The 15016-nt window shown below is 51.0% G+C and overlaps 1 protein-coding gene across 3 annotated transcripts in view; it reads right to left on the reverse strand.

Annotated features, from left to right (window-relative positions):
- PEMT (phosphatidylethanolamine N-methyltransferase) overlaps nucleotides 1–15016 on the reverse strand; it is a 123168-nt gene that overhangs the window by 26363 nt on the left and 81789 nt on the right. The window contains exons 1-2 of one of the 3 annotated variants that reach the window (XM_057381312.1): nucleotides 14210–14392; nucleotides 12598–12705 (exon numbers count right to left, since the gene is read on the reverse strand). In XM_057381312.1, the coding sequence (XP_057237295.1) occupies nucleotides 12598–12690 (93 nt within the window). In that variant the 5' untranslated portion in view covers nucleotides 12691–12705; nucleotides 14210–14392. Of the gene's footprint in view, nucleotides 1–12597; nucleotides 12706–13553; nucleotides 13729–14209; nucleotides 14393–15016 lie in introns of those variants that run through there. The other 2 variants (XM_057381313.1, XM_057381314.1) reach the window with 2 other exon arrangements.

Below are 15016 nucleotides of genomic sequence, written 5' to 3' on the forward strand. Positions count from 1 at the left end.
AAGAGCTGCAGCGAGATGGACAGAGTGACAAAACCTTGCTGCCTATAATGCCCATCACCCAAACCAGCAAGTTAAGAGAATGAAACACAAATTCCTCTTCYAGTGACTCTTTCCTTATCAATGCTGCCACTGAGGAGGTCAACAGGGTCCAATCTGAGCACTTTGACACAGGAGAAGAGTAAAGTGACTCCACGACTTTAGAAGTAAAGGATATGGAAGAAACCCAGCCGGTTTCCACCAGGTTTAGCCTAAAAAACAACCTTCCCTGCACCCATGTGTAGTGAAAGTAATTGGACTGAAACGGCACAGGTCACCTCAGCTAACAGCCTTGAGTTGGGGAAACAAAACAAGCCTGCAGGTAAACAGATAAGGGTTTCATAAGGACTAGGTACGCTTTACCTCAAAGTTATCCCTCGAGATTACCTCCGTACGAGCCTTTACCTTGAATCCACTCATGATAAASAGTGAGATAAAAAATTTCATTTCTCTAATAGCGTTTATGCCATTTGTCAAAGTAGGATCTCATTAGCTGGCTGCAGTGAAAACAAGCCCTTGCTTAGTGTACGCCAAGGCAGCCCGGATCCATCGATGTTCCATGAGCCACATCCTCTCCTCTTCAATAAAAACAAAAAGGACACGGAATATGGGCTGTGTGTGCTAGCAATTTCCAACACAAAATCCGAACAGTTTCTCCTCAAAGCTRAGAGCTCATGATTTATGTCCAAAGAGCTGGAAGCTGAAGGCAGGTGATTTCAGTAACTCKGAATGAGCTGTGTTAATTAATTTTGAGAGTGGGCATGGGGAGCTCTTACGAGCAGCTCCCTGAGAGTGAAGGGAAAGGGCGATGCGCTCCCGCCACAGGGAATCGGGCTGCACAGCCCAACCCGACTTTCCCAGCCAGCAAATCCCATGGAAAAAGTATTTGTGAAATAATGATTTCTCCAGAGCGCAGCGAGGGATGGGGAAGGACCTTTCCAGTCCCAGYCTGGGATGTGGAGGGGGATGGCAAACAGTGGGAGGGACATGGGCTACATGGGGGAACAGGGAGCAGCTGGGACACACCCAGCTCCTCCAAACCATGGATACAACCGAATAAAATAATTTCCTGAGATCAGGGAAGGGCAGAAGCTGCCCCTACACAAAAATTTGGGGCTCAACTGGAGCTCAGAGGGAAGGTAAGCACTGCCAGATGAGCATCTCTTGTGCWGGACAGTGAGGCATTTTGCTGGATTTCTTTTCATCTTCCATGCCCAGATGACTTGGCCCACACTCAGCTTCCCACTGCACAGAGTTCCCACCCAGAAAACCACAAGCCTTGTATTTTCACACATTTCTCTGAAGCTCAGTTGTTTTCCTTGGGGCAAATAGATTGGATTCTGCTCAGGCAGTCCACAGCAGGCACTTTACAAACAAACCAGAAGCAAAGGTGTGTGCCAGCCTCTTGAGTGAATGAGAACATTCTCCCCACCTCACATCCTGTATTTGCCTGGGCTTTTTTCCTGTGGCTCATACTCATGCAGCCCTAAATAAAGCAAAGCTGAGGAAGTGCCTGAAGTGTTCTACACAGCTGCTTTCACCGAAGCAGGCCGTCTACCCAACAGACCCATTTTCAAACAAAGCGCTCCAACAATAGCACTGACGATGTTTGAACTGGCACGGATTTAGGAAGAGAAGCTCTTTGCTGCACCACACTGTCAGCCRGCACTCAGTACAAATGCCACGCTACAAGATAAACATCTCTCCCTTTTTTTTTTTTTTAAGACTCTCCTTTTACTTTTGCACCTCCATTGGGTTATTTCCAAACGAGGTCCCAGATCCCAGTGGATCATAATGCTGAGGTCAAGCTCCTCTGAATTCACTTCAGCGCCTTGGGTTTGGTTTTAAATGTAAGGATAAAGCTTTATCTGTGTCATAAGGCATCTGTTCTGCTCTTCAAAGCTTGCCAGCACTGCTGCAAACCTCTAGTTCCAATTGCTATTGCTGTTGCAAATAAGGTCAGCCTGATTAAAAACCAGTTATTCTAGGTGGAATGAAAATGGTCAATCTTCAGCCAGCGCCTGCTATGTAAGAAATATCCTGTTCCCGAACTGAAACAAGCCTTCACGGGCTCCAGGTAAAAGGAGATTGAGGTCACCTAACAACTGACATTACTTGCAGCCTCTGATTCATTGCAAAGAGACCGTATAAAGCTATACCGGAGATGTCAGCTMAATCGGGTGCTTTTTTCTCTCTCCTGTATGACCTGTATTTAATTGCAGATACAGGTTCAGGTACCACTGTGAACACCCAGCTGTCACCGTGTCCCCAGCCAGCCCATCCTGCAGATGTGACACTGCCTGCAACCGAAAGCTGGGGCTGGATGCTGCAATATTTCAATTCAGGCAATGACTCAAGGAGCTGTGGCCCATGGGAGTGGAAATACTTTGGCTCTGTTGTCTTAAAGATTAAATCAGAAACTCCAATTCACCCAATGTATGAGTAAAGAAGGAGCTGGCAGGAGAGAAGGGGATGAAGAAAGGCTGTGGGTGACAATAAGTAGCAGCCTTTCCAGGCACAAACACATCAGCACACAAACACCCGGCCCCACGTGGAGGAAGATAAAGCAGCCAAGCCATCCCAGCACTGCCTGGGTCCTGTGTTTGATGTGAAGCTTTTCAGACCTGGGCATCATCTTTGCAGCTTGCTCTCGTTAATAGGTTTGCTTGGATTCCAGCTCAGCCCAGCTCATTAGCCACACCGCCAAATCCCACACTAATTCTGCATCACTTCTACTGCTACAGATAAATAACAAAATTGCCTCCACGCAGGGGTTGTTTTCTTCCTCTCTCCCCCTAATGCAGGTCTGGTAGCATCTCATGTATCTGTTAATGAAGTCCATAATATCCAGAGTTTCTCAGCAAGTAAAAATTACAATCATTAGCCTGTGAGTGATGAGAGACAGAAACAYCATTTCTGCCCGGGCTGGCAATAATAGTACGGCAAGTACACGTCCCAGAGAGTGCAGCCTGGCTCTCCTGTAATATGGTACCCAATGTTCTTCATTAGCACCTCTCTTTAATAGAGCAAGGCAGTGTCCTGCAGCAGGTCACAATTACACACYGCAATTAATTCAGGGAGAAACAATGACGGGTGTCGCAGAGGAACACTTTGCAGCAGGGTGGTAAAAAGATGCAGTGGAAGAGGAATAGGAACATTTTAAAGCCCTGACTGAATTGCAAAACAAGTGCAGGCACAAGTGACAGCATGGTAGAGAAGCCATGGCTGGTTTCCTTGTATAAGACTTTGCAATTTTTGTTCTAAATAGAAAAGAAACACAACAATTACTCTTTTGGTCACAATACCCCAGTGACCAGGACCAGCAGGCTCAGACCAGGACTTCTTGTGCCATTTGCAAACAACACACAAAGCTGACTCGGCTTCTCCCAGAGCTGCAGCCGCTCTCTTGCTGCCCTTTTGTGAAATTAGGGTTTAATTCTCTGGAATACTCTGCTAATAAGGACTCCCAACACACCCATCCTCTGGACAGCRTGTACCCGTGCATCGTTCCCCCAGGAGCTGTGATGGGAGGGGGACAGGGAAGGGGGGAGAGGAAAATAAACCCACTTCAGGGAGCACAAAATCCAAGAGAAATCCAATACTCYTTCGCAGAGGAGTGAGAAGTCGCTGGAATAGAGGTACTGCTTGCACTGGCCATGCTCAGCAAAGCACTGATTTCGTCTGGGAGGGCCTCCTGTCCTCTCCCTGCTGGACAGATCATGTTGCACACTGCGTGTTAAGCCTCCCCAGGGAACATTTCCCACGGCGCCGAGGACACGCATGTTTGCGATGCTGCAGCAACAATAGGGAGGGACAATGTGATCTTTATGTAACACRGGCTCTGTTCTCCTCTCTGCCTGGGGATGAGATGTTCAACACATGGGCACAACCAGTAATAACAGCCTGAAGGGTTAAGCACAACCACTGGACCCCTCGGCCTTGCTGGTGCTGTCACTGGGGTTCCTCTGGGTGTGGATGGGTGCAAGCACGTGCCCCCAGTACTTGTTCTTCTGTTCAGTGCAAGAAACATAATCCAAAAGCTGAGTGAACACTCAGTCATCCTCAGATCCTGTGATCTGCATCCCAAGGGAGCTCCTWCCCCCTCCTGCAGACTCCAAGCCCAGTGCTGGGATGCAGATATGAACCCCACATCCTGTTCTCAAAGCATTTTGCTCCATACATTTCTAAGCCTGCAAAGAGGTGGAGGAGGGAGGCTGGGCAAGTCCTTCCAGATATGGAYCCACTCATATCTGTACCAGTGCCCAAAGCTTAATGGATACAGGAAGTAAAGTAATGCTCCTCAGTTGGGCAATGCACTCCCTTYGGCTTCCGAGCACATCAATCTCTGGAAAATGATTGTACAACAAAATCTCAAAATGAAACTAATTCATTGCTATTCCAGCCTTGGGAATGAAATGAGTAAGTCTGCAGTCATTACAACAATGTCCTGGTAAAAATAAACAGGAAAGGGCATTTAGTAGAAAAGCTTCATAGTTAAAAATACTGTATCTCATCTGAGGTCATTCAGTTTTTTATAGGAACAGGCACACACGCCTCAAAGTGATCAGATTTGGTATCACTTCCTGTTATGGATGTACACCTCAGTCACAGACAGATGGACAAGGTTCTTATCCCCAGCCCAAAATCCTCCCTGGAATGATGCTGATTGAGCATCTGCTATTGGGCTGACAGCTCTGAGGGAAGAGGCAGGAATCAGAACACCTGACTACACAGGGGGATCTGGGGTCTGTCTTCTCTTCACTCAACAAGACTGACAAGGAGGATGRCCAACTTTTGCTATCTAAAAGGTACAGCTAAGAGATTTGAGCCAGAGATGGTCACGCTGAGCACCACACAGGGACAGAGATGATGCTGGACAAAGGGCAGAGGCGAGGAAAGTGGGCAGAAGAAGTACTGCCAAGGTTCATAAAAGCTGCAGGTACACTTTCCTTCACAGAAAATGTCTTTGTGCTTTTATGGCAAGGAGCTGCTACAATTACAGCTTCTTCTGTAAGCGAAGCAGAAACCAGATAATGAGCAAACCTCCCACCAMACAAAGGAGGTGACGAAGGCGTACCGGGAGCGCTGACGGTCAGGCTTCCCCGCAACAGCCAAAAGCAGAGAAAATTGCTAAAACCCATCTCCATTTCACCCTCTCCAGGACTGTGAGCCATTCATAGYCTTTTTCTTCCCCGAAGCACAAAAAGGATTGCGCCAAAAATGATTGTGCCTACACAGATAGCAAGCGAAAACCCTTCAGCCAGACAAAGCAGAGCTTGCACATGCCGACCTGCAGAACGAGCCCACCTCTGCACCATCCCTGGTCAGGGGCAGTAAAGAGAGGGAACAAAAAGGTTTCACAAAGGAAAAAACCCAGTAAGATATTGTCCAATCCAGGTGAGTTTGTACTTCACCACAGAAGTTCATTATTTCAATGATACATGGGAAAATCAAGAGTTCTGACCAGTTCTCCTCTCCTTGMCCTCGACATCTGCTGGGAGAAGAGGGCAGTTTGATGAAGCAACATCAGGTGTAAAAGCAACCCAGGTGTAAAAGCCTGGGGCTTCCAGCCTTTCTGGCAACCGAATTTTTAATTTCCTAAGAAAGTAGCCCCTCATTCCAGCATGGGAGCAAGCACAGAAGTTCAGRTGGCTTGACAAGGAAAAGGAAAATCAGGCCGCAGCTCCACAGCCCTTCCCCTGGGTTGGGGTCACCCTCCAAAATCAAAACCTCTTGCTCTGTACAATCAGTGCACTGCTGCTGCCATCCCCCTGCCACGTTATCAACCAACACCAGGGTGTAGGGTCCACAGCTCATGTCCTCCATCAAAAAAAAAAAACCCATCAGCACCAGCTTCCAAAAATCAGCTGTTTCTCCYTGGCTTTGGGTACAGGGGTTTTAAAGCTTTGTGAGGATCCCTTAGGAAGGGATCCTGTAAGGGAGCTSAGGCAGGCAGCACGTTTGCTTTACCTGAGACGAGGTAAAGGAGCCAATGTCCCACAAGCACTGTGGTTGAGCTGCTGGAGTATCTGGTGCCACACTCAGCAGGGATGTGGGATRTGGGATGCTCCTGCCAAGAACCATTTCCAGTTGCTCGTATCACTGGGGTCATCATACAGGTGGAAAACACAAGGAGGCTTTTGCTTTCGTGATTTACTCATCTATTTCCCTACCCATGTGCTGCTGCCGTGTGAGCAGATGGAGGTTAAGTGTCTGCTCGGAATTCATCAAGGGAGGAGAAAATAGGGAAAATGAGGTGGCATTTCCTTTGGGGTGCCAYCAGCCTGCCACAAGCCAGAGTCAGCACCCCCACCACCAAACCCCAAGGCGTCCCTCCCCACCATGACTCTCCAGACGTGCAAGATTCAACTGCACCGTGATGGAAGCGCAGCAGCGGGGTGTACGGAAATAACCTCCCAAGAGCACCCAGCACACTGTGTGACTCTGCTTTTCCTCGTCAAAACAACCTATTTTGGGAGATCCCATCCTTCTGGGAACTGGGCAGGCTTCTGCTAAACAGTCTGTGCCATGGCACAGCTGGAATACAGCCGGCTCACATGTGTGATGGTGGCAGGCTCCTGCCCGGCCCCTGGATCACTGATATTTGGGGGTGGCAGTGAGTTTCTCCCCTCGGGGTTTCAGCAGCTCCCAGCCCCTGAGCTATGCACAAACACTGCCAAAGCCCAGGGCCACGCTGGAGGAGCTGCCTCTTCCATGCCTCCCGGTCTGGGTAGATAAAACAACTCTCTTTTTTGCTTCCAGCTGCACTTTTTCCCTTGTCCCGTGGGACACAGTGGTCACAGACCGGCCATTTCATGAGCAGCACCTCAGCAGCACATGAGAGGGTTTAGCAGCAGGATGGCAGGATAGGGATGGAGTGGGATGGAGAAGAAAGGGCCTCTTCCAGCTTCCAAGGTCTACAGATAATCCTCTGATCCATATGGAAACAAGACTCTTGGCTTAAATATAATTTTTTTCATCTTTTTTTGTGTGTGCTGACTTACTCCAGCAGGGCTGCCAGCAGCCTGCAGTTTATTTTTAAAACACTAAACAAGAGAAGTCCAGTAGATACAACAAAGACCCCRGGTTTTCAGAGAAGCACTCTGCAGATGCTAAAAAAAGGAGATTGCTTTTCGGGTCAGCTGTGAGGTGAGAGGCAGATTCTGACCTTGGTTTTGAGAAATGCTGAGCAGGCACGTCGCACACCAGCTGGATCCCAAATTCATTCTAGGAACAGGCAGAGAAATGGCTCAGCTTCCCAAGCACAGCCTGCCTTGGCAGGTACCCGTGCACRGTGGGTGGCAGCTGCTGGGATGAATGTCACCACCTTGCCTGGAGTTCTGAGAGCTGAGACCGTGCCCAGCTCGACACACAGACAGAGAACCTCAGCTCAAAGCTGCCTGGCCAGGCTGGGCTCCACAACCCCTAAAATCACAGGCAGCTCAGCCTGCAGGGACACCATAAAAATACACTGCACAGCTTCTTCAAGGGGGATTTAGATGAAAACACCACCAGCTCCAGCTGTGAGGCTGTGGGAAGCAGTGCTGGGACGAAGGATGTGGCTCTCCCTCAAGGTGACAGCGCTCCTAATTGTGCCACTCCAGCCGGCACGCYGGAGGGTGCGACCCAGTTTTGGTGCTCGTTATGTGGCTTGCAGCGGTGCCCACACGCTGGAAAAGCTAAATTTAGGAGACAAACAGTTCTGGTGTTACACACCCGGGCAGGACTGGCTCTGTTACGAGAGCTGCAGAATCGATGCCATCCGCTTCCACGCGTTACAGMGGCGCCGAGCAGCCCTCGCTGCCGGAGTGAAAGCGTTACCAAGTCACTTGGAATAAAATTGCCACTAAATGCTATTTGGGAGATGGGAAAAAAAAAAAAAAGGCAAATCCTCACTCTTTCTCAGCTATTGTAGGAAATGAAAACGGCTATTGCTGCCTGGTAGAGAGTCCAATTATGAATAATGTGCGTTCTCTCCCTGCACAAAGGATGAAAGGCATCAGAGCTGGTGGTGACATTTTAAGACCGGAGATGTAAGAGYGGATCTGAGCCTCGTTGCAAGCCCAGCTTTACCCCAATAAAGAAACACTTTCTGCAGTCAATTGCCTTGCAGCGTAGCTTGAAGCCCCGCTATTGATCTAGCATCTGTTATAAGCAGATAATCATCGCCGCTGTGCCATGGCTTCTATGACGGGGTCTAAAAGCACTTTCCAGAAGCTGGTTGAGGGCTGTTTTCTGCTCTCCCCTGTGGCTGCAGGCAGGCAGACGCTTSTGGGGGAGCCCACAAAAGTCTCACAGGTTGACAGAATTTGAAGGCCAGAAGAAAATATTCAATCATCTCAACTCATTCATCTCCCAAACCTGTAAACTTCAGGTAAGTGAGGTGTGCTCCCCACAAGGCTCTGCTGCCATCCCAGCCCTTGCACAGCTATTTCATACCCTGCAATTTCCTATCCCCAGTGAGGTGCTGACACGCCATCATCAAGCCACAGCTCAATCCTTCCCTTTTCTAAGACAGGCAGCGAGAGCTGCTGAAATCTCCCAGCATCAGGCTTTTTTCCTCCTGACCCCAAAAGGTTTCTCGGACTTTGGCTCGCTGAGGTCTGAATCCCGACGACTCCCGAGCTTCTGTCTGCTTCCCAGCAGTGTGGGGAAGTTTTGGGCCAGGCACCTTCCTCCGAGTTTAGCAAGAAGTGGTCAGAGGTAGGTGAAATCGGGCTGCCAGTGCCTGCAATCTCCCCCCTCCCTTCCAGTGCAAGCACTTCTTACCCACTTGGCAGATCCCTCCAGTCTCCAAAGAAGGAGAAAAGGATGGGAAATTAAAAATAAATGAACCAAGAGATACACATCCATCAGGAGCCAGGCGTTGTCAGCCCAGGTCCCTGTGCAACTACTTCTTTAATCAAAACCTCATGCAGCTTAAACGCTTGACAGAAGTCTAGAACAGAGATCGTGTTACCCTGAACAGGAAAAGCTGCAACCTTGAAAAATAAAATCACTGTCTGATGGGGTCTATTTTCTTTAAAATCACGCAAAATTACGCCAAGCTTGTTCCTAGCTGTGACATTTGAGGTTTCACCCTGCAAATTCCTGTGAGACACACGGGTGTCTCAAGRGGGTGACCGGAGGTGATGGGAGGAGTGAGCTCTGGGTCGCCAGCTGAAGATGAGCCATTTCTAAATCGGTCCATGACGCCAGAACTAAATTTTTAAGAGGCTCAAATCAAGAGAAGATTGCTGATGGATGCACTCCTCRCTTAAAACTCACTTGCGTGGTGATGGACGTCAGACTAGCGGCCTCACAGCTATGCCTGGCTGCTACTGAGAGTGACAGAAACCTTCCAGCTTTCTAGAAAGTCCTCGTGTGCCAAGGCTCAGCCAGCTCTTTAGAGCCTCCTGCATGCAGGTTATCTGCCTCTCTTGGCTTGAAAATGTTTGTCCCTGAGGAGTTTTTATTTAATACCTTCCTTAGTTACCAAGGGATGAGAAGTTTCTCCCATCGTTCTGTGGCTTTCCAAACACAGATGGGATTTATTGAAGTTCCTGCTGCTCTGGTCTCATTAACATTTTATGGCACAGCTCCAGAGATGTGCCTGCTCCTTGCCAGGTGCCCCTCTACAAGCCCACAGTGSCTCAGGTCTCCTGGCTGCATTGAACATCTTTGGGGAGTTTTAAGTGATTCCATTCCCAAAATGGCTCCGTTGCTTCCTTTTGGGACCTCACCTGCACCCTGCCTCCTGTGGGACCACAGCTCTTAGCAGCTCCTCTCATAACAGCCACAGCAGGTGGGAAAGCAGAGACAGCACAAGCAGGAGAAAGGAAAAAAACAGGGGAAAAACCTAGAGAATAGTGCAGGAACATATTCAAGCTGTGCCACAACATAACCTGGGGGCTGTCCAGGGACGGACGGGATTTTCCATCCCACAGAGGAGGTGGAAGTAGAAGAGCCCAGGGTCTGGTGAGGAAACGGAGCAGGTGGCCCAGGGGAGACATTCCCAATACCCTCCTGCACATGCCTGCAGGGAGGAAGGTGGGAATTGCAAATCCTGAGGCCTTTCTTGAAGAGCTTYTCTCCCCTGTGGAGAACAGGAGGGAGCATCAGCACAGCCCAGCTGGAGTCTGCAAATTGCCCCACTTAGGCTCTGGTCCTCAAAATTGCTCTTACCCGAACAATCCATCGACCTGACAAGCATCACGTTTTTCCCTGGAGGCCACGCTCCTCCACAGCCTCCAGAGTTCGTGCTTCACCCCCAGACTCTGCAGGTTTTGTCCCAGAGRAACATGCCTGGTGCTTTCCAGGTCACCTTGCTGTGCTCACGGCCTTGGGATGTGCCTCTCCATGACCCAAGCACTGCATGGAGTCGGGTTTTCCCCATCACATATTTATTCAGAGGCATCTCACAGTGAGGACAATCCGGCGCCAAACTTTGGAAGAGGCAGACCTGGCTGGAGTCCAGCAGAAGCAGGGAATTAAGATACTGAACTAAATCAATGCATCCCCACCCAATTTCTATCCAAATCAGGAATTTCATGCACAGGAGGCATTTTGACCAGCGTCCCACATTACTTATTGAGCAGAGAGAGCAAGGAGTGCTTGGCAGTGCAGAAATCYAGTCTTTGCACTGAAGCTCTTGGAAACCCAGAGTGATTCAGATGCAGAAGCAATCTCAGCTGCTGGGAAGGAACTCAAATAGCCAGGGACAGAGGGAGTCTGTGCAGGGGAGTAGGGAAAGAAAGAAGAGCTGCTGGCTGGGTRCAGTCAGGGGACAGTGATCGCATGGAAAAAAGGATGGGGAGGTAAAGGAAGTAGGTCAGGGAAAATCCAAGGATAGCCAGGACTACTCTTGCTGAAATGTACCCAACAGCCAGGGCTTGTTTAGGGCTGCAGGAGCCTTCCAGCATTGCCTAGTGTGAGCCACACACCGAGACTCAGAACACCRGGGAGATGCTCAGGGGTTTGGGCAGAGCAAGGACAGAGGCACACGGATTGTGAGAGCCACGCGGCCCATTCCAGCCACAAACATGGAATGTCACACTCACAGTTTTCCCCAACACTCAGCTCCGACTGCTCACTCAATCCTCCTGCTCCCAGGCGCAGCCCTGCATGTCTGGCTTGGAGTGCCACCTGCTGCCAACGGCTCTCCAGTCCCTGCGAGGGGACAACAGCAGCGCGGAGCAGCAAACTTCCTGCTCTTACATCAGCTTTCCCTGTCCTTTAACAGCAGCCAAACTCCTGATCCAAAAAGCAACGCTATTTCCCAAGCTGCAGGCGTCCCACGAGTCGCAGGCATAGCAGCAGATGCTAATAAAGTACTTTTTTCTGTGCCTTTCATGCAGATTCTCACCAGAGCCAGCCTCTCCCCCCAGAGACCACATCCTGAATCTTCTTGTTCATTGATTCTTTATGCTAAATGATGACTTCGCAGCCGAAATAATGTGGCATATTCCAGCTCGCATTTCAGACACCGTGAGACTTTTTAATAACGAGTTGCATGAAAAATTAGGGAGGCTGCAACAAAGAGCTCCGACAGAGGTTTCCAAAGTGACTCACAGCCAACAGAGCCTCGTTTTTCCAAAGCCCAGCGTGAGACAATCTCGAGAGCCCCCGCACTCAGAGAGAGAGGAGTCCTCCCCCTCTGGAAAAACAAGGCCTTTTTARGGAGAATTCTCCAGGGAGAGAATCCCTGCAGGGAGGTTTGGCAGGCGGGTTTGGGAATCATGGCTGAGATGACATCCTGTTCCCAGGAGTGCTCAGGGATGTTTCACCCCACGCCTCAGCTCTGCTGCTGAGGGTGCTGCAGGGTGGGAGTCACCCYGTCCTGCAGCCAGCCTTGGCTTCCTGCTCAGCACATTGGCTCTGGAGTGCTCCAAAATGGAGCCAGCAATTATTCCTGCTAGTTTTGCAAGCAGGCAGCAAACCAGAGCAGTAACAAGCAGCAGAGGTTTCTCCAGCCCTGGGTCCCAAAGCACCATGGCACCCACAGCCACAGCAAACATCACCCATGCACAGGTATCCTGCTMCTCCTTGGGCTGGCTTGCTGCCAACCCTGCAGCTCTTTGCCAGGCTTTGCAGCATGATGGAGGAGRAATTTTTTCAGGCCAATTTTTGGCTGGCTGTTTTTTTGCTTCCTGCCATCCACACACAAACAGCTGCCAACATATTTCAAGGGGAAGCAGCAGGCAACATATCCAGCACAGCCACCCTGATGGGGATTAATGGCATTCATGCTCAGTCCCAGTCGTGAACAGGGCCTGGCTGCTGGGTGGGACGAGTGGCTGAAGGATGGGTTTGATAGCTCTGCTCCCCCTCCCAAGCTCAGTTCCAACTCCTTCTGTATCCTGCACTGCTCCCACCTTCACCTCCTCTGTGACAGCCCTCGTGGTCACCCCCAGCCCCAGGAGCTGCAGCACAGCTCCCTGCTCACCCACTCCTAAGACCTAATTGAGAACCAGTCCCCCCACCCAGCCCAGCCGACTTCCCAAAAGAGGTTTTTCCTCCCGAAGGAAGCTGGGAAAGGAAGGCTGAGAGCAGAGAAGCAGCTGGCAGACAGGCAGCTCTTACCACATTCCAGAAGAGAGGGTTGAAGGCRATTGAGAGGACGGCCACAATGAAGGCAGTGTCGGTCACATCCACGTAGCCAAAGAGCCGCACCATGGCTGCCACATCCACCTGTGGAGGGAGAGATGGTTACTGGRGTGCAGGATCCCACAGGGACACTTCACCTCAAAGCAAACCCATCAGCTGCCCYAAGGGTAGATTAACTTTTTAACAGCTTCAAGCAATGTCTTGTTACAGCTTACAAAGCCCAGAAGAAAGATGAGGGCTTCTCCAAGCTGTCCCCCCAAACTTCAGGGGCACTGGGCTCTCCAGGAGCCCCACGCTCACAGCAGTGCCCAGAAGGACACAGGCACTGAGGGAACTGAGCACGAGCACCAGTCCTCAGCTGCCAACTCCTGAGTGTTTTAGGAGAGGGAGCACCATTCCACAGCATCTCAGAGGACTGTCCCAGAGATGCATGGAACCCCCTAGCAATGAACTGTGTCAGCTTCAAACTTGGCTTCCATAAAGTGTGATGCAAAACCCCTCCACAGCAAGGGGGAATGCATTTGCACAGTAAGAAACTGCAAAAGAATTTCCTGTCTTAATGACAACAATAAAAACCCCGTTAAAACTCGTTCTCCTTGCAAGAAAGAGAGATTTTTCCCAAGACGGTTCCCTGACATTGTCAGTATTTTTACGTGCAGTAAGACATGCTGCTTCTCCCTCCTCTCTCCCTCTCCCTGTGYTGGTATTTGGATGAAAAACAGCCAGTGTCTTTTTTTTGTTGTTTTTTTTTGGTCAAAACCTTTGAAAACAAAAAACAAAATAGCTCAGCCCAAGCCTTTCCTTCACTTGAAACAAAATCAAGACAACATCGAGACGTGGAAGGTTTTTGCTTCCCCAACACAGCTGTGTTTTCAAGTCCTTTGGATGCCAGGGCACATGAATGGCTCGAAAAGGCACAGGCTCTACCTCACCTGTCCGAAGGAGAAATTCCCACTGGCTCCTCACAGGCTCTTGGAAAGAACCAGAGCCACAGCCTCATCCATGGAAAGGAGCTGGTAAACCCAGCACTCTCCTAGCCCAGAGAAAAGTCCGTGGGAATAGTTCCTGTGGTGGCCCAGGGCACATCCAGTCGCTCCAAGAGCCTCCGGCCCAGCCGTGACCGCCCGCGGTGCAAAGTGCAGGAGCAAAGAGCGCACAGCCCTGGGGAAAGGGGGGATCCTCACGGGGCCACAGCTGCCTTCAAACCACTGCCCCAGATCCTCCAGGCTCCTTACMTGAGCCCTGGGGACACGGGTGCTGGTAGGGAACAACGGCAACAGCCTGCACGGCCTAATCCCAACCCATCTTCTCCTCTTTTCACCCTCCACAGCCTCTCCTCCCTTCCCTTCACCCCCGAGCAGCCCTTCCCCACCAGACCTCATCCCTTGGAACTGCCACGCCATAACCCAAGCAGCTGCTGGCACCGGGGCCGAACTGTCTAATCCCGCTTCAATTGCAATCCCGTGGGACCAGGACAGCTTCTTTCCTCTCGTTTTGTACGGTGCTGAGCACAGTGCTAGCACGGGCTGAACAAAAGCTTCTTGACCTACTAACTCCTGGCAGGCAACATCGTTAACATTGCACTCACCTTCTTTTCTCCTGCTCAACAACCAAATTCGCGGCTGCCAGCGGGAGGCAGATTGGCCTGTGCCTGGCGTGTGCTTTTCGGGATAAAAGGGGAGCCCTAATGGGATGAGCTGTCTCTGCGAGCTGCTGGGACAGCCACGTAACAGGCACAGAACATTCAACTTTGCCCCCTCCTCCACGGTGGGGGATCAATGACCGTGGCCAGCGCTGGCCGCCTGATCACAGCCCCAAAGTCAGGGAGGGTGGGAACAGCACGGGCAGCTGGGTGAGAGCTGTACCGGCACCCAGGGGACCGAGAGAGAGAGCTGCATGGGCACCTGGATGAGACAAAAACGGGCACAAGGCTGAGAGTTGTACAGGCGCTTGGGGGAGAGCAATGCAGGCACTTAGATGAGAGCTGCATGGGCACCTGGATGAGACAAAAACGGGCACAAGGCTGAGAGCTGTACAGGTGTTTGGGGGAGAGCAATACAGGCACTTAGATGAGAGCTGCATGGGCACTTGGGTGAGAGCTGTATCGGCACCTGAGTGAGACAGGAATGGATACCTGGGTGAGAGCTGCATGGGCACCTAAACAAGAGCTGCAGGGAGCCGGTGGCAGCACCCCCGGGCCTCCCACCAGTGCCGGTGCAGCCCCTGCCGCACGGCCGGACCGCGCTGTCCCGGCTCGGCGTGGAACCGGGCTGAGGAGGGCGCCGGGAGCACCTGGGGAACCGGGTACCGAGCATCCCGAGGCCTGCCGCATCTGCGGACACATCCCGGGGGCGACTCCCAGCGGCTCCGCCGAGCCCCGGGATCCATCCCCGGG

Source organism: Malurus melanocephalus, unplaced genomic scaffold (genome assembly GCF_030028575.1).
Source record: "Malurus melanocephalus ecotype Western Australia unplaced genomic scaffold, MMel_1.1 scaffold_504, whole genome shotgun sequence".
NCBI lineage: Eukaryota > Metazoa > Chordata > Aves > Passeriformes > Maluridae > Malurus > Malurus melanocephalus.